The sequence below is a fragment of the Lycorma delicatula genome, chromosome 6 (assembly GCF_047948215.1).
Source record: "Lycorma delicatula isolate Av1 chromosome 6, ASM4794821v1, whole genome shotgun sequence".
NCBI lineage: Eukaryota > Metazoa > Arthropoda > Insecta > Hemiptera > Fulgoridae > Lycorma > Lycorma delicatula.
The window spans coordinates 152,990,682-153,016,795 of record NC_134460.1 but is presented as its reverse complement, the minus strand read 5'-3'; the positions used below and the strand labels follow the sequence as shown (position 1 = coordinate 153,016,795).

General features: G+C 31.8%; 1 protein-coding gene across 1 annotated transcript in view; it reads right to left on the bottom strand.

Annotated features, from left to right (window-relative positions):
- The window catches only part of LOC142326381 (ATP-binding cassette sub-family G member 1-like), a 138,497-nt gene extending 117,817 nt beyond the window's left edge, over window positions 1–20,680 (bottom strand). Inside the window, exon 1 of the mRNA XM_075368845.1 lies at window positions 20,544–20,680. Within this exon, the coding sequence (XP_075224960.1) occupies window positions 20,544–20,613 (70 nt within the window). The 5' untranslated portion in view covers window positions 20,614–20,680. The remainder of the gene's footprint in view (window positions 1–20,543) is intronic.
- Window positions 20,681–26,114: the final 5,434 nt, after the last annotated feature.

The window sequence follows — 26,114 nt, the reverse complement described above, 5'->3', positions numbered from 1 at the left end:
AATTCAAACTAAAAACAGAATTTATTTAAGGATATAAAATTATAACTACCAAAATACTGTTCGATGTACTTTATAATGTCTTATAGATACCGATATCGTATTAACAATCAGAAAACAATAGAAAAATCTAAAATTCTTTTATTGCTTACAAAAGAACTACCCTACACTTTATGAATGAATAGAACTGTCGACTTCCCCTCTTATTCATCGATAACTTACCTAACAACTTCTTGTTTTCAACAGCTCTCAGAAACGGAATAGCCATGACGCACTTTTCATTAGTTGTTATCGAACGCTTACTGTTATCGCTTTTATCGTACGCTACATCGAACTCGAGCAAAACTACAGACTCTGTCCGCCGGTCCCAGGTATCATTTATATCTCCTGGCCTTCAGAACCGGTATCCGACCTTCCTTTTGATTGTACAAAAACTTTTCATTGCTTGACAATTTTGACAAGGACAATTGCTTGAAAAAGGCGTGGGCAATTAACATTATCCGCGCCTTTACGTTTTTCCTATAAATGTTCTTTTCTAAAAAATAATCACTTTGTAGTCCCTCCTAGATTCTTCTTTCCGGAAGAAACCCCTTTCGTTATACTAGCTCCGTTACAATATTCTTGTCTACGCTAAAGCGATTATAAAGTATTACCGCGCTTCTCATTCCCGGTCAATACGTTTCTTCTATCGCAGCAGGTAGAATGGGTTATCATTATAACGCACGAAACAGGGACAATATAACAAAATTTATTATTGGATTACTACTTTTTATCGAAATTTCTCCGATAAAATTACTAAATTATTTAACGATTTACGGCATTCCTGGATATTTAAATTAAATTAAAAAACCCGCTAAACTTTCTCGGCTTCGCCTTAATATTACTTTTCCGTCTAGATAGCGCTAGAGCAGAGCTGTAGCTCTAGAAAGGAAAGTATTGTAATCGGTCCGATTTGGACATATGCAGTTTTCACCGGATCTTGACGTTTCCACACCTAAACAACCCAAAAAAAAAGGATGAAAATTTTCCGGATGTTAATGTTAATGTAGATATGTACGTGTGTGTGTTCGGTGTTGGCATGTAAATTACCTTATATTTCCAGAACTACTGACCGATTTTGACCAAACTTGGTGGATTACTTCTGTTCATGGAGCACTGATGCCATTAAATTTTCAACTTAAAAGGTCAAGGGGATGAGGCTATAGAGCAAGGTCACCGTCAGTATCTCGAGATTTGACCTAATTAGGGGTCATATTTTTTTAGGCACATTTGTTAAAAATTAAAAAATAACAATATTTGCAAAAAATGTTTTGCAAAATCGCACCCCCATCCCAGAAAATGCTCTGAAGTACTGCTATGTTGTGACATCACAGCTGAGCGGTAGAATAATTTTTCTCGATAAGTAGGCTCAATTTGGTACAGTATTATTAAATAAGGATAAAAATATTACAATTTAATAAAAAAAAGAAAAAAATATGGATACTGGTAACCTTTGTTCGATAGGATCGAAATTCAGTCCAAATCTGTGATGTAATTATACAGCCAAACATTTTTAACAATTTTTAACTTTTTTATTTTCGGTTTTTCAAATCATGAAGCAAAAACTGTTTAGATATAAGGTTGAAATATCTCCCCACCCCTAAATCATATTCATTTAAAAGTTTGAAATAAATACGTTCATCTTACTAGCCCAATTTTCTACGACCGCTATAAAATAATTCAAAATGGAAAAACTACCTGTCCTCTTTTTTTAATTTTTTCCAAAATTGAATTCCATCAATTCTCCATATATAGAAAATATTTTAACCACTTTCGAAGCAATTATGTTAAGTCAGCCCGAGATTAATCATATTAATCAAAATACAGACCAAGACAGGGACGCGCGTGTTTGTGTGTGTGTATATATATATATATATCACTCACTAATCTAACGTGTAGTGTTAAGTGTAATGTAAGATATTAAATGTGTCGTGTTAGGCGGAGCTGGCAATTTATGCCGCGCATGCGCGGGTGATTGGTGGCGGAACGAACCAGTCATATTAGCCAGTGCAGCAGAAGACAGTAGAGTAGCAACAATGGCTGAGGTTCGCTTATCGTTTGTTGAACGAAGTACATACTGGAAAAACGAGAACATTCACGCGGCAACGGCAACGGCAGTAGCAGAGAGGGTTTGGAACAAAGAAAGATCCGGCCGACCGCGAACAAGTCCGGCGTACATTGCTACGGTGTTGCAACATTTTACCCGATCACCGCAAAAATCAGTAAACCAGGGAGCGCGCGTAAGTGGGGTGAGCCGGTCAAGTGCAAGACGCATTCTGAAGAGTGGAAAGTGTACATTCCAAGATTGTTACACGCGATGAATGAGGACGACCCAGATCATAGGATGGAGTACTGTGAATAGTTGGCGAAGATGAGGAATTTGTAGGGAAGTTTGTTTGGACTGACGAAGCGCAATTCACACTTAACGGTACTGTGAACCGCCACAATTGTATCTACTGGGCTCCTGAAAATCCTCACGCTCATGTGGACAGGACAGTGAATCTACCGGGGGTTGATGTGTGGTGTAGTTTATCAGTGCGTGGTTTGATTGGTCCCTTCTTCTTCGACGGTACGGTAACTGGTGAGATCTATCAGACAAGGATTTTCCCTGCCATCTGAAACCTGTATAGTGATAAAAGGTTTTACGTGCAACTGACGTCAAGAATGACGTGCATCGACAAAAACCAGCAACAATCGACGAGCTACGTGAAAACGTAATAATGTGCTGCCGTTACGCCAGATACACTAAAAGCTGAAATTTGGTGCGCCGTTCGGCGCCATGGACGTTGTGTATAAAAGGTGCTGGTGGTTATTTCGAACAAATTCCATAACCCTCTCTCAGTGCCAAAAATTGTCACATCAAATTTGTCATGAAATAAGGACTAGCAAACAGCGAGTACATTTTTTTGGATCCATCTGTATGTATATATATATATGTATATCACGGAAACTTCTATAATTTGTTTTTGGACTAAGGGGATCTTGAGTTACAAAAACAAAAGATGCCCAACATTTTGGACGATTTTTATACCTTCCCTTTAAAGGTGTATTGCTGCAGCAGAATAGAGCTATAGAAAGCGAAGTAAAAAGTGAACTGAACCAGAATAATTACTTATTTAGAGTGCGCGACCTACTTAGCACTTAAATAATTTGTTATTCAGCTCAGCATTTTAAATTACAAAAATTTTAAATGTTATTTAATTCCTAGTTTATATTATATAACTGTATATATTAGAGTTTTTTTTACATATATACGTTTTTTTGGATATCACTTAATCGACTGATTTAATGCTTTTCTTCAACACTTTCTGTTGTATGCAATATTTTATTCTCAACATGTTTACTGTATTCTGTACCGTCAATTACGTGTTCTATATATTCCATTATTTGTCTTACTCTGCACTTTTTGCCTTCGATGTGCCCCTCTACCACCAGATTATTTACACCTACAGTATTTGTTTTAATGCCTCACCCTACAACCTCTTTCTTTTTCTCTTTAGCCACCGGAACCACCACAAGGTATTACTTCAGAAGATGAATGAGGATGGTATGTACGAATGGGAATGAAGTGTAGTCTTGTACAGTCTCAGATCGAATATTCTTGAGATATGTGGTTAATTGAAACCCTACCACCAAAGAACACCTGTATCCACGATCTAGTATTCAAATCCGCATAAAAGTAAACGTCTTTACTAGGACTTGAACGCTGGAACTATCGACTTCCAATTCAACTGATTTGGGAAGACGCGTTCACCACCAACCCGGTGGGTTTATCACCTCTAACCTTGTTAGTTGTTTTATAACATCCTGGACAAATTTCTCTCTTCTCCTGTTTACCTCTTCAATCCTTTTATTTCGAATTTTCTCAACCTGTTTAATTTTCAACAGCTTATTGTAAAATCATATCTTTAAGGCTTCTATTTTTTTACTTCCTTGTACGAAGTAAAGGAAGTATTTGATCGGGAAAATGTCAGATTTCAACGAAAATATCCATTTTGACTAGTTTCGGCATGACGTCTGTACGTACACATGTATCTCGGTTAAATAAAAAACGATTAGCCGTAGGATGTTGAAATTTTGGATTTAGAACTATTGTAACATCTAGTTGTGCACATCCCCTTTTGATTGCAATCGACTGGACCAAAAGTATCCAAAATCCAAAATAATTTGGATTTTTTATTTTTTCTTAAGTGCAGTAATAAGCCCTCATTGACAGCTTTTCAACGATTTATGTATATAAGTGGTACTTATTTACATTCATTGCAGTTATAGCCAAATAAAATTTTAACGAAATATTGGATCATACAAGGGGAAGGCACATCGGTCCGAATCAGACTACATATTCTTTTTTTTTAATTTAAATATATTGATTTATTAATAATTATTAACCTCTGATTGTAAAACATTTTTAGATAAATAATAATTCAATAACAATAAAAACAAATACGAAAAAAATCAGAAGTTATTAATGAAATAAAATGTTATGCACTTCTCATTTAAAAAAAAATGTTACGTGTAATTTAATAGACGTACAAGTAAGTCATGTGGTGTCCAGATAAGATTTTTTCCTTTCTGTTTTTTCTATTTTCCTTACTTCATTGAAACATATCGGTGTACACTTTATAACAATATTCTAAAGAATTTCTTTCTAATTCTTACATCTACATTTAATAACATTTAGTTTCTGCACAAAAGCATTCCTTGCTTTAATCAATCTGCTTTGATGTCTGTATTATTTTGCCCGTTCTTGTAATTTTACAGCAATAAATTGCAAAGTATTAATAATAATATATAAATATACATATACGTACGTATATATTAATATGATGTGTGTAAACGAAATACAGAGTTATCATAAAAGAATGGTGCGGTTTCAGTAATTCATAGGAAGATTGTAGGGAAATTTCTAGGTATTTTATTGGTATCCCTGAAAGTTTGTTTATCAGCTGTTGTAACCACAACGTCAGTTCTTGTAATTGTTGTTGCGGTGAGTTTAGTGAGTTATTATGTTCTCGGATAAAGACAAAGCAAAGTGTGTTTTATTGATACCTGAATTAAAATCCGTAATTTTAGTTTAACGTGCGTTTCGACGTGAATTCGGAAGAGGTCCACTACACAAAAATAACATAACACTTTGGTTCAAACAATTCGAAGAAACTGGATCAGTTAAGAAACAGAAATCAACCGTCAGACCAAGTGTACCAGACGAAACGGTTGAACTAATTAGACGATCGGCAATTAGAAGTCCTGGGAAGTCCATCTCCCGTCGAATTAGGTATTCCAAAATCAACAGTTCACAAAGGTTTACATAAAAAACTGAAATTATACACTTATAAAATCCAGATACTGCAGGAATTGAAACCCTTTGATGGTGTAAAACGTTACAATTTAGCTGTTGAAATGTTGTACAGAATAAGTGAAAACGAATCATTTTTAGGTGATATAATTTCTACAGACGAAGCTACATTCCATTTGAATGGATGTGTTAACAGATACAATTCACGAATATGGGGCTCTGAAAACCCACACGCAATTATTGAGAAACAACGCGATTCGCCTAAAGTTAATGTTTGGTGTGGTGCGAGAAATATCGTGTAATAGGGGCTTTCTTCTTTGCTGAAAAAAACAATTAATGGAGTTGTGTATCTTGACGTGTTAACCGATTATTGCTTTCCTCAGCCGGATGAACTCGAAAACATTCATCAACTTCATTTCCAACAAAATGGTGCTCCCCCGCACTTCAATGCATCGGTCACGGACACTTTGAACGTAAAATTTGGAGATCGATGGATAGGCCGGCAAGGACCCATACTTTGGCCTCCAAGGGGTCCAGACCTGACACCTTGCGATTTTTCTTGTGGGGGTACATCAAAAGCGTTATTTGTACACAAAAAATTCGCGACCTAAACCGCTTAAAAAACAGGATTAATGAAGCGATGCCAATCATTAACGAAGAAATGTTAACCAATGTTTGGAGAGAAGTTGAGTATCGTTTGGACATTTGTCGGGCGACTAAGGGCGCACATATTGAAATTTATTAATTATGTAAAAAAATGTTTGAGACGACAAATTTGAAAAATATAAAACATAAACTGTAAGTAATTCCGTTTTAATTTAAACCATGTTCAAAACCGCACCATTCTTTTATGATAACCCTGTATTATAACTATTTACTCGTAAATAAAGCGATAAGCGACAAATAAGTAAATATTTATTTTCAAATACAAAACCTCGTTACGACATAATTAAACTATTCTCCAATAATAGAAAACAAAATAAGTGTTAAACAAAAAAATCGGACATCGGACAAGGATATGTCTCATGTTGATTAAGGTCTGAAGTACAAACTACACAAATTTAAATTTATACATTCGATAATAATTTTTATTTAATCAAATTATGCACATATATGCATTAAAATATATTACAATCATTATATACATATTTTACACTTACAAGCAATAATTCGTCACCTAGATTACAATTCATCACATCACATTCATCGAGCTAGTAGAGGGCGCAGTCGTAGACAAAAGAGGACGGTGCGTACTGAAGTACTAAACATACGCTTTCGTTTCGAGTAGATCGATATATCGAGAAAATACTGCGTCGATACGTGTTGAATTTCGTGTTAATATCATATTAAAAGTACGCCACCGAAGAAATTCGTCGAACCTTTCGTCGTCCGTAACATTTGTTCTGGATGGTGTATCTCGAAGAAACTGCTGGAACTCTTCGCTGCTGCGTAGAACATTGTCTCGCCTATGTTTGCGGGACTCCCGCATCAACTCGGCTTTCGATTTAGGGGCCATAGTTTTAGATTAAACTATCCTATAATAAAACAGAAGTTTTGAGGCGCAAAAGAAAAGATAAGCGATAAAAAATTATTTTTGATTTGATTCTATTAAATTTAACAAAGTTCAACTTTATTTATACTTATAATTTACTTATTTAATAATCGTTATATATTTGAGTTTGACGCAAACTTACTTCAGCGGCGCTATTCTAACCTATTTGTTTTAAAAGAACAATTAAAACAGAAATTTTGGGTTGCAGAATAAAAGATAAGCGATAAAAATATTACTGATTTGATTTTACTCTATTTGTATAATAAAGTTTAACCTCAATTGATATTTTTAATTAACATTATTTGATTATCATTATTTATTCAAGTTTTACACATACTTACATCGGTGGCACTATACCAACCTAATTGTTTTATACGAAAGAATAAGAGAGATTGCGCGCTGCGCGTGCCCACTTATACTCCCACTGTACCAAGCCTCTGAAACTCATGATGAGTCATGGTATCGCTCGGTGTGGCACACAAATTTTTTCTAAGACCCCAGCCATAAGACATATCCATGTCAAAAAATATTATTGATTTAATCGGGGAAAACCAATCATTTATTAAGAATAATTTTTAAATAATCACTTGTTCTACGATTTTATATTGAGTCGCAGGAAAGCAACCACACTTCTTTCCATTTTTTTAATAATCACCAGGCTTTTGTGAAGTGATACAGCGCACCATTAATCGAGCCGTTTGGATTAATGGCTGAGTCGTTAAAGGTTTCGTTATGCTGTACTAAAAAGAGATGGCGTTATAGAGGTAAAATTGCTTTTGCTATTCGTAAACACTGCGTTACGTCTCGATCATTATTACACACCGATTGCCAAATATGGGAATAAATAAAATTATCGTTCATAATTTAAAATACATTTATATATTTATGCTAGTGATGTTTCCAAAAATAAATAAATAAAAATAAAAATAGAGTAATAAATAATTACATTTAAAATGACCGGGTAATATTGAGACAATTCGTAAAAAAAAAAATGAACCAGTATTACAACTCAGAATTTATAAATCTCTTTTATCGAGCAGTTTGGGGATGGATTGCTGGACCAGCAACTGTCTTGTCGGAGTACGCTCACGTCCACTATGCCGAGATTACTTTACACATCTACGGTAGAGGTACTCCTCATTTATGAGTTTACACTTTTTAAACTTCCACGAATGGATTTGTCACGAGAAGATATTGCATCGGTGACCGCTCATACGATCAATTTTAATTCCTCAAACAGCTAGTGTGAAAGTCGGCATTGACGTTATAATAATAGTCAAATAAAAAATGTTAGGTGACATACATACGGGGATATTCAAAAAGGAGCAGATTTTAAATATTTATTCCTAATAAACGATAATAGAGACGCATAGGTATATCATCGAATACAGCCAAGTTCAAAGTATCAAGTTTTAGTTCCACTCGATGCCTACAGCGGCGCTGTGGTTTGTTTACGAGAAAATGGCGACGCTACAGGAAAAGTCGTTTTGCGTGCTGCATTATGCCGAGTGAATCGGTCGCTTCAGTGCGGCGTGCGTTTCATTTAAGCCCGATAAAGAGCCGCTTCGCCTAAACAGATTTACTATCCGTATAAGAAATTCGTAGACGGTCGCATACGCAAAGGGAAAAGCACCGGTCGTCCTCGCACGTCAGATGAAAATGTCAAGCGTATCCGAACCGCTTTCAAAAAAAAGACCTAGGAAATCCATAAGCAGAGGTAGCAGAGAACTTGGAATTCCGCAATCGACAGTATGACGTGCGCTTAAAGAACGCCTGCATCTGAAGCCGTATAAGTTGCGCTCCACCTCACGTCCACCATGAGGTACAAAAGTATCTGAACGACACAATTTCAGGACGGATCGGAAGAGTTAGACAACACGATTTTCTTAAGTGGCCTCCAAGGTCACCAGATCTTACCCCTTGCGAATTTTATCTGTGGAGGTACATAAAAGACAGCCTGTACGTACTGCCTACGGCTGCTACTCTTCAAGATCTGCGAAATCGAATCGTTACAACAGTGAATGCAATAGCCTGGGACCAGTTAACTCACGTGTGGCGAGAAATGAATTACCTGTTCGACGTTTGTCGCATAACTAATGTTGGTCACGTTGAATGTATAAAATAAAACTTTGAATTTTCGTCTATTCAGCGATATACGTCTCTACCTACTGTCGTTCGTTAGAAATAAATATTTAAAATCTGCTCCTTCTTTTTGAATAACTGAATATGTTTTGAAATAAACGGGGGGAAAAATTATTTACATTTTAGGGAAAGTTCATCGCAGGATTAAATTTACAAAATTTAACTTTTCCATAGAATCTTAACTATACAGTACATTAGCATTTTAAATACTACGTCCGATTTTTTATAGCATTCTATATAATATAAAAATCAAACAAACCACTTCATTACGTTGCAATTAAACCGATCGCATAATTATTTTTTTAACAGTAAGTAATCGATAACTTTATTCTTTTTACAAAAAGATGAAGATGATTTAACTGAGAATCGTAAAATACAAAAGTAGAATTGTAAATATCATATTTTACGTAACAATTTACATTTTTATTACGTATACTTTTAAAATTTAAGCTATTATTTTAGCATAAATGAATAGAAAGATAACGAATAATTTTGTCATTTCATGTCGCTTTGACGCTTTCTAACATCTGTCATTCATATTAGTTCAAACTCTCGTCATATACTTTACTTTTACATAAGGAATCGATTTAAAGGCGTAGAGCGATCAGTATAAAAAAAAATACCATTTTTAAAAGTTTAAGTTAAGTACTGAAGAATCTCATTTGGTGATTTTTTTTTTTACGAATAAACTTATGTGCTAAAGAATTTTAAATTCAGTCGTTTTTATTTAAAAAAAAATTAAAAAAGTATTATATTAAGTACTTTTAAATGTAACGTTAAATCGTTATTAGATTAGACAAACTTATGTAGAAAAAGGTTTTTAGATAACGATAAAGACATCCTGTCTTTCTACGTATCAACTCACGTGCGTATAAAGGAAGTCCTGAAACAATATAACTAATTGTAATTTACTGTAAGTCTTATCGTGTAAACTGTAATCATTATGTTAGTCATATTAACGGCACAAGCCTGTTATATTAATAATATAACCTTTGTACAAATATCTTCTTGTTAATTCAAAACACGATGTATGCTATAGATGCAACTAATATGTGCATTCGTTTAACGATGATAATAATACGGATAGGACACGCGGATTGTAATTATTCATCTACGATTTATGATTTCATCTATAAGGATTTTACGATCGTTACCAGATACAAATAATACGAACCGGTTTTAGCGGATGTTATGAGTTAATATGAACTTATCGGTTAACAAGATAATTAAGCATAAAGACTCGGTAGCAACTAAATTATCGTCAAAGTTTAGAACGCTTCAGTTGACGCATAGGATGAGGAGGGTTTGGATTAGCAGTGTCGATACTACTTCAGACATCCTATACTGTATTCAGTTCTTATAAGAGTGAAGAATAAACGAATGTTCCGTTTGAGCTGGTGATGATTCTGCTGGGTAGGTCCCTTGTATCAAACCCACCGGGTTGGTCTAGTGGTTAACGCGTCTTCCCAAATCAGCTGATTTGGAAAGTCGTGAGTTAAAGCGTTCAAGTCCTATAAAGCCAGTTATTTTTACAAGGATTTGAATATTATATCGTGGATACCGGTGTTCTTTGGCGGTTGGGTTTCAATTAACCACACATCTCAGGAACGGTCGAACTGAGACTGTACAAGACTACACTTCATTTACACTCATACATATCATCCTCATTCATCCTCTGAAGAATTATCTGAACGGTAGTTACCGGAGGCTAAACAGGAAAAAAGAGAGAGGTCCGTTGTATCAGTGCCGATTCACAACGCGGTCATATCTATATACAACACTAGTCACCGTATAAATCATATAGAAGTCAAACTTTTATAAAATGTTATGTCTTCTCGATTCTATTAAAACCTTTCATCTCTTCGTATGATCACTCTTGTTCTCGTGCTCGATCTTTTGTTTCTGTTACTTATTATTTATTTACTCTACTTTTATTTAAAGTTATTATAATACAATTTGTTTAAGGTTTCTGGATCACGAATGTAGTGTATTCCTAGATTTGTGTCAGTACGACTTGAGTTATACCGTTACTTTCACACCGTGTATGATACCGTTTCAGCTGATAATAGTGCACGATTAATATCCAATCCGAACAAAAGGCTGCGAAAAAAGCCCTTAAGTGGTGCGGAAAAACACATCATTACTGATGTGTTTTTCCGCAATGCTTACAAAAGCAAATTACAGCGTAATCCGATGGCGTTGATTTCGAATGTCGTTAATAAACTGCCGACGTAAGTGGAAGTTGTGCTGCTTCAGTGTACAATGTAATTCGGGAGTATAAATCTATTAACGAATTACGGTTTCCTAAAAAACAAAATCTCGCAAGTCAAAAAATTTACGATTTCGATAAAAAAAAGAATCGTAATCGTTATTTATTGAAAAATGGTTTAGCGATATGTTAACCTTCTCTGGAAGATAATTCGGTTATTGTCTTACATAAAACTAGTTGCCATTCGTGTAAAAAGGAAAGAATCCAAGCCGCGTATTGGAAAAAGAATATCAAAATGCGGGTTAGTTAAACAAGAGTTATTTTTGAAGAAGATGAGTTTAAGGTCCGATTATTGCAAACGGTTTCGCGCATTAAAAGTAATTTATTGTGTATGAAATCGATGAGTTTACAAAATCAAATGGCAAAACCGTTCTTCGATTACCTCCCTGTTGTTGTGTACTCAACCCGATCGAGTTATCTGGGGAAAAATCAAAAGTTATATATCGTCAGAAAATAGTGCTTTTAAAATATCTTATGTTAAAAATTTATGCTTAAAAGCCATCCATAAAGCAGGCCAGCAGGAATGGAAAAACCGTATAAAACATGAAACGGATACTATTGAAACAAATGATTGGGAATCGGATAATATAGAAGAAAACAAATTCTCCACAATGTCTCTTAATTCTGAAAGCACTTCGGATTTCTCGCAATCAGATGACGAAAACTGAATTGAATTTATTATTTGTTTATTATCGTAGAAATTTAATCTGAGACATTACTGAAATTTTACTGTTTGTGGACAATTGACGATTTCATAACAAAAACTCAAATAAAATGTCTTAATTTACTTAAATTTAATATATAACATTAAATATTATAATATTTAATGTATATTATTATATATTATTTAATATTGTTATATTAATATTATATTATCCGGAGTAACAGTACAAGGTAAAAATATAAAGATACTACGATTTGCTGATGATATAGTAATTCTAGCCGAGAGTAAAACACATTTAGAAGAAACAATGAAGGGGATGTCCTACACAAGAACTACCGCATGAAAATAAACAAGAACAAAACGAAAGTATGAACTGTAGTAGAAATAACGAAGGTGGACCACTGAAAATAGGAAGAGAAAAGATTATGGAGGTAAAAGAATTTTGTTATTTGGGAAGTAGAATTACTAAAGATGGACGAAGCAAGAGCGATGTAAAATGCCGAATAGCACAGGCGAAACGAGGTTTCAGTCAGAAATATAATTTGTTTACATAAAAAATTAATTTAAACGTCAGGAAAAGATTTTTGAATGTATATGTTTAGAGCGTTGCTTTATATGGAAGTGAAACTTGGACGATCGGAGTAACCGAGAAGAAAAGATTAGAAGCTTTTGAAATGCGGTGCTATAGGAGAATGTTAAAAATCAGATGGATGTATAAAGTGAGAAATGAAGAACTGTTGCGGCAAATCGATGAAGAAAGAAGCATTTGGAAAAATATAGTTAAAAGAAGAAACATACTAAGGCATCCTGGAATAGTCGCTTTAATATTGGAGGGACAGGTAGAAGGGAAAAATTGTGCATGCAGGCAACATTTGGAATATGAAAAACAAAGGATGTAAGGGGTATATCAAAATGAAACGTCTGGCACTTGATAGGGAATCTTGTAGAACTGCATCAAACCAGTCAAATGGCTGAAGACAAAAAAAAGTTATATTATTTAATATATATATATATATATATATATCTGCATCAGGATTTACAGGAGATGCTTGTGAATCGGCCGTCTCAACACTAGTACGCGCAGTCAGTTTATTTGAACTCTATAAGATATAGGTAGAACTACTGTGCCCTTTAGTATTTACGCTTTCTGAACTTTGACAGGTAATACTTTTATAAGCTAAAATAAAAGTGGGTTGATGATATCCGACCGGTATGATTTTTAATTAAATAGTACGGGTTAATCAAACGACCCACAATACTCGTGGAGATAAAATAGAAATACGGACGTATGTTATACTTTACATTTACCGGTTAGCGACCGATCAGAGTGCCTGAATTTGTCACAGTTTTTGCTACGGGTTACAATGATTTTTGTGTACGTCAATTACGAAAATTATTGAAGTCAGTTAATTTCATCGTTATCGTACACATTGCTCTTTTTTATTTTTTTTTCGTACGATACGGAACAGGAATCGATCAATTATTTTGTTAATCTTGGCTTAGTACATCTTGGCTGGTTAAATATAACATAAAACGGCCGGTATTCGACGAGGATTAAACCGAGCTTCGAGTTGTTAACTCATAAATATTAGACGCTGTAAAAGAAGAAAAATAGAAAGGGGAAAAAATTATACGAATGACAGTTTCTGTAATAAACTTTACGTTGCGAGGTAAAAGTATATTGTACTGTAATATTTATAAATCTGTATAAATAAAATAACGTATAATAAAAACGTTTGGAAACTTTCTTTTATTATTCAATCTGATTTGTTTCACTCTTTTTTCTTCATTACGATATTCAGCGTTGTGACATGACGGTATGAGAAAATGTAAACATCACGATCGTACTAACCGGTAAACGTACATGTTTTCCGTAAGTTACGACAGGAATGAAATTCGTATTTTGAATTTTTAAAAAAATGTATAAGTAGAAGGAAAAATTAAACCTAAAAATTTAATGTTTAAAATCGAGAAATGAGTCTAAGGAAGAGTTTTTTTAATCTCAATATCATAAAAAAAGTTTCTTAATTTATATAGGTTTTAAAGTAATTCATTAAACTAAATAAAAAATTAAAAAAACAACTGGAATGTTCGTTTACAAGCTAACATATCGATAGATAATTTTTTTTTCGTATCGATTTACTCGTATTAAGATTATATCAGGAATTATCAAGGGAAACCGTGGGATCAGAACAGTATCAAAAAAAGCGTTCGTTCATAACCGGGAAAGTTATGCAATTTTTTTTTAGCCCGCCAAAAATTATTTTAAAATAATTTGAAACAGATTCCTTCTGAAATATTTATCAAAATAAGAGATTAGCATCGTTAAACCGTATTTTTACCGATCATAAACTATTCGATTACAATAGAATTTATAAATAATAAGATTAATAAAATTCAAATATTTGAAATGTTTTGCGTACAGGGAAATTTTTTTAAAATAAAACAACGTTATATGAAATTTAATATTACATTTTTTAATTCAAATTATACATTACGATAAATTTGATTAATCCGGTGATTATGCATAATTACCGGCTCATTTGATTAATATCAAATGAACCGGTTATATCCGGTTATTTGATTGTTGGAATATTTAATAAATATATAGCGATTTATTAAATATACCGGTCATTTTACAAATTCTCCACATTAACATATCTTACATATTAAAATAACAACTCGACTAAAAGCAATAATTACTGAATTTATTTTTTTTCTTTCCCGTTTAGTTTCCGGGTATCACCGTAAGATATTACTTCAGAGGATGGTATGTATAAGTGTAAGTGAAGTGTAGTCTTGTACAGTCTGAAGTCGACCGTTTCTGAGATGTGTGATTAATCGAAACGCGACCACCAATGAACACCGGTATCCACGATCTAGTAATCAAATCCGTATAAAAGTAACTGCCTTTACTATGACTTGATCGCTGGAACTTTCGACTTCAAAATCGGCTGATTTGCGAAGATGCGTTTACCACTACACAACCCGGTGGGCTGAATTTATTATTTAAATAATCAAAGCATTACTGCAACAGGAACCTGTTGACGAGCTCGACACTGCTCAGGCGCCCGTAAATGGAGATCCTCTACCTCTTAAAAAAAAAAAATTACTATATCATCAGAATATCGTAGCATCTTTATCTTTTCACCTTATACTGATACTCCGGATCTTAATTGTTTTTTAACCTCATGCTAATTCTATGTAAAGATTAAAAAGTAACGGGGATAGGAAACATCCTTGTCGGACTCCCTTTTTTATTACGACTTCTTTCGTAGGTTCTTCAATTATTACTGTTGCAGTTTGGTTCATGTAAATGTTAGCAACTTTTCTTATATCTTTATACTAGAACCCTACATTTTTTAAAATGCTGAATATTTTATTCCAGTTTACGTTAACAAAATGCCTTTTCTAAGTTTATAAATGCCATGTATGTTGTTTTGTTTTACCTTAATGTTCCTTCTACTATTAATCTGAGTGCTGAAACTGCTTCCCTTGCTATTATACTTTTTCTGAAGCCAAACTGGTCTAATACTTCTTCTACTCTCCTCTAAATTCCTCTGTACAGAATTCTAGTTAAGATATTTGATGCATAGCTAGTTAAGCTAATTGTTGTTTATTCTTCACATTTGTTTGCTCCTGCTTTCTTAGATATCATGACAATAACACTTTTTTTGAAGTCTGATGGAACTTCCCCTTTTTCATAAATATTACACACCAGTTTTTATAATCTATCTATCGCTTTCTCAACTGCATTGCGCAGTAATTCTGCAAGTATTCCGTCTATTACTGGAGCCTTTCTGCCATTCAAATCGTTTAATGCTCTATTAAATTCAGATCTCAGTACTGTACTTCCCTTTCACCCTCTTTGATTTCCTCTATAACACCAGTTTCTAATTCACTTCCTCCTAAAAACTCTTAAGTATATTCCACCCACCTATCGACCTTTTCTTTTGTATTATAAATCGGTGTACCATCTTTACTTAATACATTATTAGATTTTAATTTATATACCACAAAATTCTCCTTAACTTTCCTGTATGCTCCGTCTATTTTACCAATGATCATTTCTCTTTCCAAGTTTCTTTAATCCACTCTTCTTTCGCTAATTTGCACTTCCTGTTAATAGTATTTCTTAACTGTCGATAGTTCCTTTTAACTTCTTCATCACTAGCATTCTTACACTTTCTACGCTCATCCTTGTTATCCAATGTTTTCTACCAGTTCTCTTTGTTTCGCCTAAGTTCGCTTCTGCTGATTGATTTAAGAATTTCCTTTTTAACATTCTCCCATTCTTCTTCAAAAATTTTGTCAACCTCATTTTCCTCAAGTTTTTCTAAATTCTACAGATTCATCTGACACCTTTTCTTCAGGTTTTTAAACCCTAATCTACATTTCATTATCACTAAATTATGGTCGCTATCGATGTCTTCTCCAGGGTAAGCTTTGCAGTCGATGAGTTGCATTTCTAAACCTCTATTAACCCGTGGTATAATCTATCTGATACCTTGCAGTAGCACCTGGCTTTTTCCACACGTATATTCTTCTATTATGATTTTTAAACTGGGTGTTGGCAATTACTAAATTATATTTCGTGCGAAACTCGATAAGTCGGTCCCCTCTTTCATTCCTTTTACCCGGTCGTATTCACTCACAATATTTCCTTACTTGGCTTTACCGATGCTTGCAGTCCCATCTCTTATTATTAAATTTTCATCCCCTTTTACGTGTTTATATGCTTCGTCAATTTCTTCGTATACACCCTTTACCTCATCATCATCGTGGGCACTTATAGGCATACAGACGTTAACAATCGTTGTCGGCTTAGGTTTTGATTTTATCCTTACTTATTATATTATTAATTAATTACGCAGTTAATTCTGTAATTGTTATATTATAAGCGTCAAAAGTAGTGTCGTAATTATTGATCAATTTAGACATTTCTGAAATCTTTTGAAAACTATTAATATATTATTTCATTACTCTGGTAAACATAGAAAAAAGTCAATAAAAGGTAAAAATTTCTAATTTTTTTAAATTTGATAAAATGATTACATTTCCATACATTAACCGACAGAGATTAAAACGTAAAACTATCTATATTAATAAGAAGAAAGTCTTTTCATGTATTTTACTTTTTGTTTTGCTATATTATGAATAATGTTTATCAGGTACAGAATAATAAAAGTTTTCTTTCAATTTTTTCGTCAGTTTTGCTCCAAAAAAACCTGTTTTTAAAAGTTTTTATTTAATTTTTATAGGTTGTATTTACATTAATTTTCTCCGAATTAAATTTTCTACAAGTTTTGTTTCTAATTCTTCCGCATTTATTAGTAATTTAGCAAATTTATTGTACTATAAACCCAAAAAAACTTGTTTTTCAACACCGAAATTTATGTTTTATGTGGGATATCTTAAAAGATACTGGAGTTACAGTTCTGGTACCTGGTTTCTCCTATTTTCCAGCTCAATTGCATAAGAAGTAACCGACTTTACTCCTTAATTTGGGTCCCGAAAATTACAGTAGAGTTTCTTTTTATTAGAAGAGCTGAAATCCGGGCGAAATCTTTCGCTAGTCGTAACTCGAAAACAAAGCGTTTCCAGACGTATGTTTATATGAACCTATTTTATTATTTTCACCAGTAGATCACGTCCTGAAAGTTTCTTCGTTTCTTCATGGAACACCTGTATGTATACAAAATCACTCGTGTGTGTCTGCATGCGTGTAAAACTAATTAAAGTTGAGCTTCTCAAATCTGGGTTTAATAGACGTTATTTACATTATTTTTCTCAGAATTAAATTCTCTACAAAATTACTAGAAATTTTTATTTGTTTATCGTTGAATTAACAATGTTATTTTATTTCAAACCTAAAAAGTGTATTTTCCGACAAAACGTTCTCGCGTTTTACTCCGTTTTTCTTAAAACCTAAGTGAGACAGAGAGGTCTGGGACCACTTTTATTCAATTGCTTAAATAAAAAAAAAAACAATAAGGTTGTACCAAATCTACCCCGAGAATTTTAATCCGATTTAACTTCACTAAGGGAACAGAAAATTGGGATAAACATTTCCGAGCCAAAACTTGCTAAAGAACTGTTTTCTGAACTATGTTTATGTGACCTCTTTTTCTTATTTTTGGCTATAAAATTATCTCCTGAGAAATTGCCGTGCAATTTGAAATTACTCTGTATATGCACCGGGTGTTATCAAAATATGGCAACCCTTCAATAACTTTTTCACAGTTAAATTGTTGAGGCTATCAGGGATATTAACTCAAAAATTTAAAATTGAAAAGGTTAGGTTTTGACATCATTTCAAGGGATTGTAAAAATAAAATTTTAACGTAAAAAACTTCAGATTATGACAACTCTAACCAAAAAGCCATTTAATTAACATTTTTACAGTTAGTTTCAAAAGTGACTTACATAAAAAAGAATTAATGGTTTCACAAGCGATATATGTAAAATAATAGTATATATAGTAAGTATTTTCAGACCTAAAAGATTGGTAACAAAGATTTTTTTAAACTTTTTTCCTCGTATAAAATAATAGAAAAAATCCAAAACATGATTAGTATTTGTTAAATTCAATTCCTGTTTTAAGCAACAACTTAATAACCGCCTAATAATAGCTGCTGATGAGAGATGAATATTTTTAACGCGTATAAACGAAAAAGCCTGACTAGGATTCGAGCCCGGGACCTACCAAATGAAAGAAAGCGATGCTATCACTCTGCCACGAAGTGGTGACTCTGTTATTATTATAATATAATTTATTGATGTAAATCTGAAAAACTTTATAATATATATACAGTTTTTAAGGAAGTGTAATAACACATCAGAATTAAAAAAAAAATATTATTGGATAAAATTAATGTGCAATTATTATAATAATTTTTTTTGAATGGAGTGCATTCCGAACGAGTACAATAAAAATATTTTTCATCTTATGAGATTGCTTCTAATAAATATTTTAAATCCAGTGTGATTTAGTTTTTCAAGCAAGTCAGTCGGCAAAATTTATTTAAAAATTGTTTCAACCAGGCTATTCTTGAATTATTTATCAAAATACAAACATAATTTTCCAATGAAACGTTAAGATGTTATGATAAAAATCACAAACATTTTAAATAACGCATAGACAAGTCATATAGAAGTAAAAGAATGTAATCAACGGAATAAGGTTTGCCCAACTGGCCGCTGTGTAGATTGAATTGTGTAGGGTATAGCAATCCGTTAATCATGATAGACTGGTCAAACTTGTCTTAGATTTTTTACTTACTCTTGAACGCACTTCTTTTTTGAATAAAAGTTTTTCATTCTCGGTATTTTTATTTAATGATCGATCACAAATCACGTAAAATATTTAAGTCGTTGTAAACAATCATATTAAAAAAATAATATGTAGAACGTTTGTACATCAGTTCAGAAAATTGTCGTATCATTATTTATTTTTATTTTTCATTATTTATTAAATTACATTCTTATTATTTATTTTTCTTTTAAATTACATGAAATATTAAGTTTCATTTTTGGTCATCCGTTTTTATTTGTTCTGAAACAAATTAATTTTCACCACTGTTTGATCCAACATGTTTTCTTTATTTTGATTCTTGGTATTATATAGGATTATTTAGTAATCCGATTTGGCCGTCGACTATGTGTTTATGCCGCGACTTTTTAACAAACTTTTTCTCCCGAAAAACGCCACTAAAAAACCTACTCAAAACGCAACAAAATTTTTTCAGATTTACATCGGTAAATTATATTATTATTGTTGTTATTATTATTATAATAATAAGAGGGGTCCGCTTCGTGGCAGAATGATAGCGTCCCTTTGTTTTATCTGATAGGTCCTAGGTCCGAATCCCGGACAGGCTATTTTTCGTTTTCACACGCTAAAAATATTCATCTCTCATCAGCTGCTGTAATTGGGCGATTAGTCTGTAGCTGCTTAAAAGAGGTAATGAATTAAACAAATAGTAATCGTGTTTTAGATTTTTTCTGTTATTTTATACTATGAAAAGTTTAAAAAAATCTTTGTTACTAATTTTTTTAGGTTTAAATGTACTATGAGGTACAATTTCATTAGAACCGTTTAAAATAGTACAATACACAAAACAAGCGACCGATTATACAAGGCAATTAATTGGTATTATAGTGAAATATTAAGAAAATATTTTATACATTAAAATCTAAATTAAATTCCACATTTTATTTTTTCTGGATGACGTTTATAAATCGGTAACTATTAGAATAAAAGTATTTTATTTATCGCTCCGTTTAATAGAATCTGACAAGACAAAAATTTACAGGAAATATTATTTCAGACAAAACGTAAATAAATGATTAACAACTTTTTCTTAATGAGGAATTAAATTTAGTTCGGCGTTTGTTTTTAAACAATACGTGTTATTTTTTGTTAATTTAAAAAAAATGCAATACAGTAAAAACACAAGTATATATTAAGTTATAAAAGATAAACAAAAAAAAATCTCGGTATTTCAAGCGCTTATCAGTCTTAATAAAAATTCAAACGATACACGGGTTAAAGTATTTAATAAACGTAATAAAAAATAGGTACCTGATGTAGTCACAGAATACACGAGGTCTTCAAATTCCAACGAGTATTTATCTGTAGCTTGAGAGCCCATCTCTACCGAGAACAAATACGACACAACGACGACAGCTGACTGACTGAGTTAAGTGCATGAGTGGGGGAATCGTTTGGTTGGTTGCAGGTCTATTTTAGCGCATCGATTTATGTCTGTGTAGTGGGGATATAAACATACACAGTGACATTGTATCTTACCGTTCGCGCGACGTACGCAACCTTGAAATTGCCCGCGAACACGTCTTCTACGCATTGACATAAATAAAACATCGTGCTTTTTGATTCATATTCCTTAATTGAGTCGGTTACTTAAGAGACGACTTAAGTCATTAACATTAACCTTAAAACGTCAAAAACTTCTGTAATTTTTCCAACTAATAAATGAAGATGTGTTTTAATGATTTTTTAAAATTGGATCTTTTAAATTAAATTTTTTTTTGCAAAATTTTGGTAGGAACTTACTGCAATAATTTTTTTTTAAGGAAGTATTGTGACATTGAAAAATTTTGGCTTTCAGATTTCAATGGAAATATCCATTTTGACCATCCGTGAATCCATTTTGGCTAGTTTCGGCATGATGTCTGTACGTATGCATCTCGCATAACTAAAAAACGATTAGCGGTAGGATGTTGAAATTTTAGATGTAGGACTTTTGTAACATCTAGTTGTGCACCTCCTCTTTTCATTGCAATCGACTGGACCAAAGGTGTCAAAGAGCACAAAATCCTCGAAAATGTAGATTTTGTTCTTTTTCTTAACTGCAGTAATTAGCCCTCATTGAGAGCTTTTTAACAATATGTCATAAGTGTTACTTATTTTCATCGGTTCCAGAGTTATAGCCAAAAAAAGTTTAATTAATGAAATATTTGAATCGTACAAGTGGCACATTGGTGAATCAGATTTCATTTCCTTTTTTTTAATTGATTTTTTTTTAACTTTTTTATTTTTATTTAAATATATTGATTTATTAATAATTATTAACCTGTGATTGTAAAAAAAGTTTTACAATAAATAATTATTCAATAACATAAAAATAAATGAAACAAAAATCAGAAGTTATTAGTAAAATAACATTTTATGTGCTTTTAAAAATGTGTATATGTAATTTTATAGGCGTACAAGGAAGTCATGTGGTTTCCACATCAGATTTTTTAATACAATTAAATATCTACAATCTGTTCTCTCGGAACAATGAATAAATACATTTTACTCGTTGGAGAGAAAGCCAAAAGCAATTAATTCCTATATATTCTATTTATTTTGATCGACAGTGTTACAGCTACTGATGGATAAAAATGATAAGTATGTTTTTGTAGCCCATGAAAAAACCATAAGTGACTGGGACTCGAAACTGGCACCAGATCTGCTTTCCAGATGAAAGCAGAGTTGCTATCATTCTGCCATAGAGATTGGTATTATTGAATTAATTCACTTTATTTTTGCAACAGGTATAACATTTTTTTTTTTTGGGCACAGCAGAGGTTTGTTATTAGCCCCTAAAATCAATGATTTTACAATATATAAGCTAATTTTTAACACACGCACTATGTATAGCGATATACAAACTAAATAACAGAAAAAAAATTAACAAAGTAAAAACTGCACAATAACACAGGAAAAATAGGAAAAGTAAAATCACAATATAAAATAATAAGAAAATATATTGTAATAAGTATAAGATAATTGAATATTGATGTCCGGCTTTAAGAAAGAGCAAGATATTCAATAACATCCTCGGATTGTTTCTAGAATATCTTGGATGGTATCTCCTAACTTAAATTTCTGATGCAACGCTGCATAACACATCATTTCACAAGGCTGTGGTGTATCATTAGATGCCAGTTGCAGAGAACACAAACGAGAGCATCGGTCTGATTCATTAGGTGTCTAGTGCAAATGAATGAAATTTTATGCCCTATTTGCAAATGGAAAATAATAACCTCCTCCTGACGGTTAATTGAAGAGCTCTATGGCTGCACAGTATCCTTGATATACTGGAATTTGTTACTGTAGCAGTCCAGTCACTTTGTCACCTTCCATGAAGAGTTTGTTTAATAGAATTAATAAAATCGGTAGAAGTAACACGAGTGGTGAAAGTTGGTTGGTTACATGCATCTTTAGCAGTGAAATCTTCATGTTGATTACGCAGGATTCCCAATGGCTAGGGATCCAGCAGAAATTCACTTGTGTGTTGTGATGGTTCAACACAGTGATTGGATTATGAATTTCAGTGATGATAGGATGTCTAGAATACAAACCTTTTAAAGCTTGGAGTGCACTATACGAGTCGCTACGAATAAGGATATAACAGTAATTTGGATGAGTGATATTAAACGATAGAGGTATAACATAACATAAGTATAACAAAATACGTATACATAACCGAACATGTAAAAAGCAACTTATGTGAATTTATTAAAAACAATTGCTGCCCAGACATGAGTTATTTCATATATAAATCAACTTTTAAATATATTTTTATACATTAGATTTATTGAACTTGTTTTGTTTCTTATCAAAAAGTTGTACCTTTTATTTTGGTTTTAAAAAATGGAAAAAAATGGTATTAAAAAAGAAATGAAAAAATGAAAATGACTTAATTTTTTTCTTAAATAACTGATTCAATTTCAATGAAACATAATTTATGAAGTAAAAATAATATAATTGTATTAAACTAAACTCTAAATACATATTTTAATAATGAAATAAAATAAAATAATCTACTACTGACCTTTTGCCATAAAACTGTACTGTAATACTATGTTTGTTATTTAACTGCCCTTTCATATGTCTCTCCATTCATTTTCATCTCATTTAATCTTAATATCATAACATTTATTACATTTTATTCCTTAATTATTATTTGTTCTATAAGTATTTTTGTCTTTCTTTACAGTTTTTACCCTCTTATCCTAATTTAATTTTTATGCATTCAGAGAAATGCTGTGCCAGCTTGGTCATCTCTTTATGAGATTATAACATAAACTTGTTTCTTGGCTAGTTTGTCTCAAAACTATTTCATTTTAAACTCTATCAATCCAAGTAATATTTTTAATTCTCTTGTCATGCAATATTTCAAAGCCTTTATTTTGTTTCTTAGAGGATTTATTACTGTCATTGCTTTCCTTCGATCAACGTTGAATTCTATATAAATTTTGTAAAAATGCTTAATTCTGTCATTAACTTCTATTCTGTATAATGTAGAATAACCCATAAAATTGATTTTATATTTTAAATTCAAGTCCTTTCTTTCATGGTATTTTGTAATTTTTTCAATGTAACTTAACTGAAAATTTTCTTAATAAAAAAATTATGTGTCTACCTAATATATTTGAAAACATTTTTTCATTTTATTGCCATTTGTATTGCATACTAATTTTTACTGCAAATTGTTTTTTTTTTTTTTTTTTTTTAATGAACATTATTTTTGTACCTCCATTTTAATTTTAAATAGAAATTTGTAAAACAAAATAAACTTAAAAAACAACACTTAAATAATTCAAAACTGAATTGTTCTCCCTTATACATATGTATTTATAGTATTACTTTTTCATTTCTTTAATTTTGACTTCATGAACTGGTGCTTAATAAGTTGTTGGTAGTTCAGTTTTAATTTGGTGATGAGTTCAAAAATAGAAAATAAAGAAAAGTTATAAACTAGTATTTTTTAAAGCAGGTTCATTTTTTTAAAGTTTACTGTTTACTTATTATTTATTTTCAAAAATCATTAAAGTACTGATAAATATTTATTAATTACAGAAAAAAAGATCTATGAAAACAAAGGTACGATTTAAAAAAAATATATGTATTTATACAAATGATTTCACATTTTGCTGATTAGTAACTAGGGATAGATAGATCAGTAACTAGGGTGTAAGTTAATTGACAATAGTAATGATTTAATGTTGTTAAATCCTCATTGTTATGTTAGTAGCGGTATTTTTTAAGCATAAATAAAATGAATAAGGAAGCAATAAAATACTACGTGCAGTACGTTAATAACGGTTTGTATTCATTATTGCATATAATGTAAACAAGATAAATAAGAACACAAGTATGAAAAACTACGTATAATACGGGTTTTTTTTTATAGTAATAGTGAAAAACAGCATAACGTGTTACTATTCATTCTTTTTTTTAAAGGTGAATCTATTTATTTAGGTTTTACTCTGTAGATAGCATTACAAAGTTATATACCGTTGCTTACGTTCGTTGCTCTATCAACAGATGGTGCGCACATCGTGGCAGTTGTAGAAATGAATTTTTGAAGGTGTATTACGTTGTAGTTTTCTAATTTATTGTGTTATTAATACTAATCATGGATTCACTATTTCGTGGATAAAAGATTGGTTGATTAAAATACTTCATTAATTTTACATATAAAATTAATTCTATCAAAGGTAAGCTCAAGTTTCCAAATATTATTGAGCTACAATTAAGAATTAGTAACACTTCATTTGGATTCATGCAAGAATCCTGTAATTACCGTTAATTCTTTTCAAATTATGTAAGTGTAGTGGTCGTTATTGGCGTATTCATTATTTTACTAAAAATAAAATTCCTTTTGACAATTGTTGTATTAGTTTTAGAACTGAAAGATTATACACTATCTAGTAATTTTTCAATCAGGTATCTCAGAGGTTATCATTTTTTTTTAAATCCCTCCATTCTCTGAAACTTATAATTTTATTGGGTGTTCAAAATTTTAATTTCTTCAGTAGATTTTTGTATTATCAATTTGCCTACTTACTTAATGACTGTTACCATATAATATAAACTACAAAAATATTGATTAAAAAATTTAAAACAAAATTTAGGCTCCGTCAAATGAAGGTAAAATAAATATTAAAAATCACTAATGCATTTTAATTTATTATTATTCCACATTTTCATATTACCAATTCATTTACTAAAAATGACTTTTTCTGATAGAAATGAAGCCAGATTCTGCTGATAGGTACCTTGGATTGGATTTTGCTTAAGAGTTTACAGTTTACATTTTGAATATCTGATATTTTTGAATAGTTTTCTTATTATGTCAGTACAGTCCAGCCCAGAAATGTATGAAATTAACTTACCTTCAAAAGCTACTTGTTGGATTGTTCATGCATAAACATTTTGAAAGAAGCATTTTTTTTTTGTGCTTGTTTGCAAATCTGCATTATTCATAATATTAAAAAAAATTCTAGCTACTTTCTACCAGGCTTCATTGGTTGAATGAATTTTGCCTATGTTCTAAATTTATATGAATTGTGTGGTGTATATATTTATTTATTTATTTTCGATTGTAATTTCCCATCGCAGTATGGGAAGAAGGTCAGTGTTTTAAATTAAAATACCTTTTAACAGAAATTTATACTGATTCTTTGAAAATTTAAAATTAATTTGTAACTTTTTTATATCATTAATTCACTAGATGGGCTTGTTTTCTCGGTCTTTAAATAAGCTCAAGCTGTACTTTCTACATTATTTAACATCGAGTTAATTACATCATCTTTGACCAAATATTCCTTCTTTAATTTTTCCTTCGCTTACATTTGG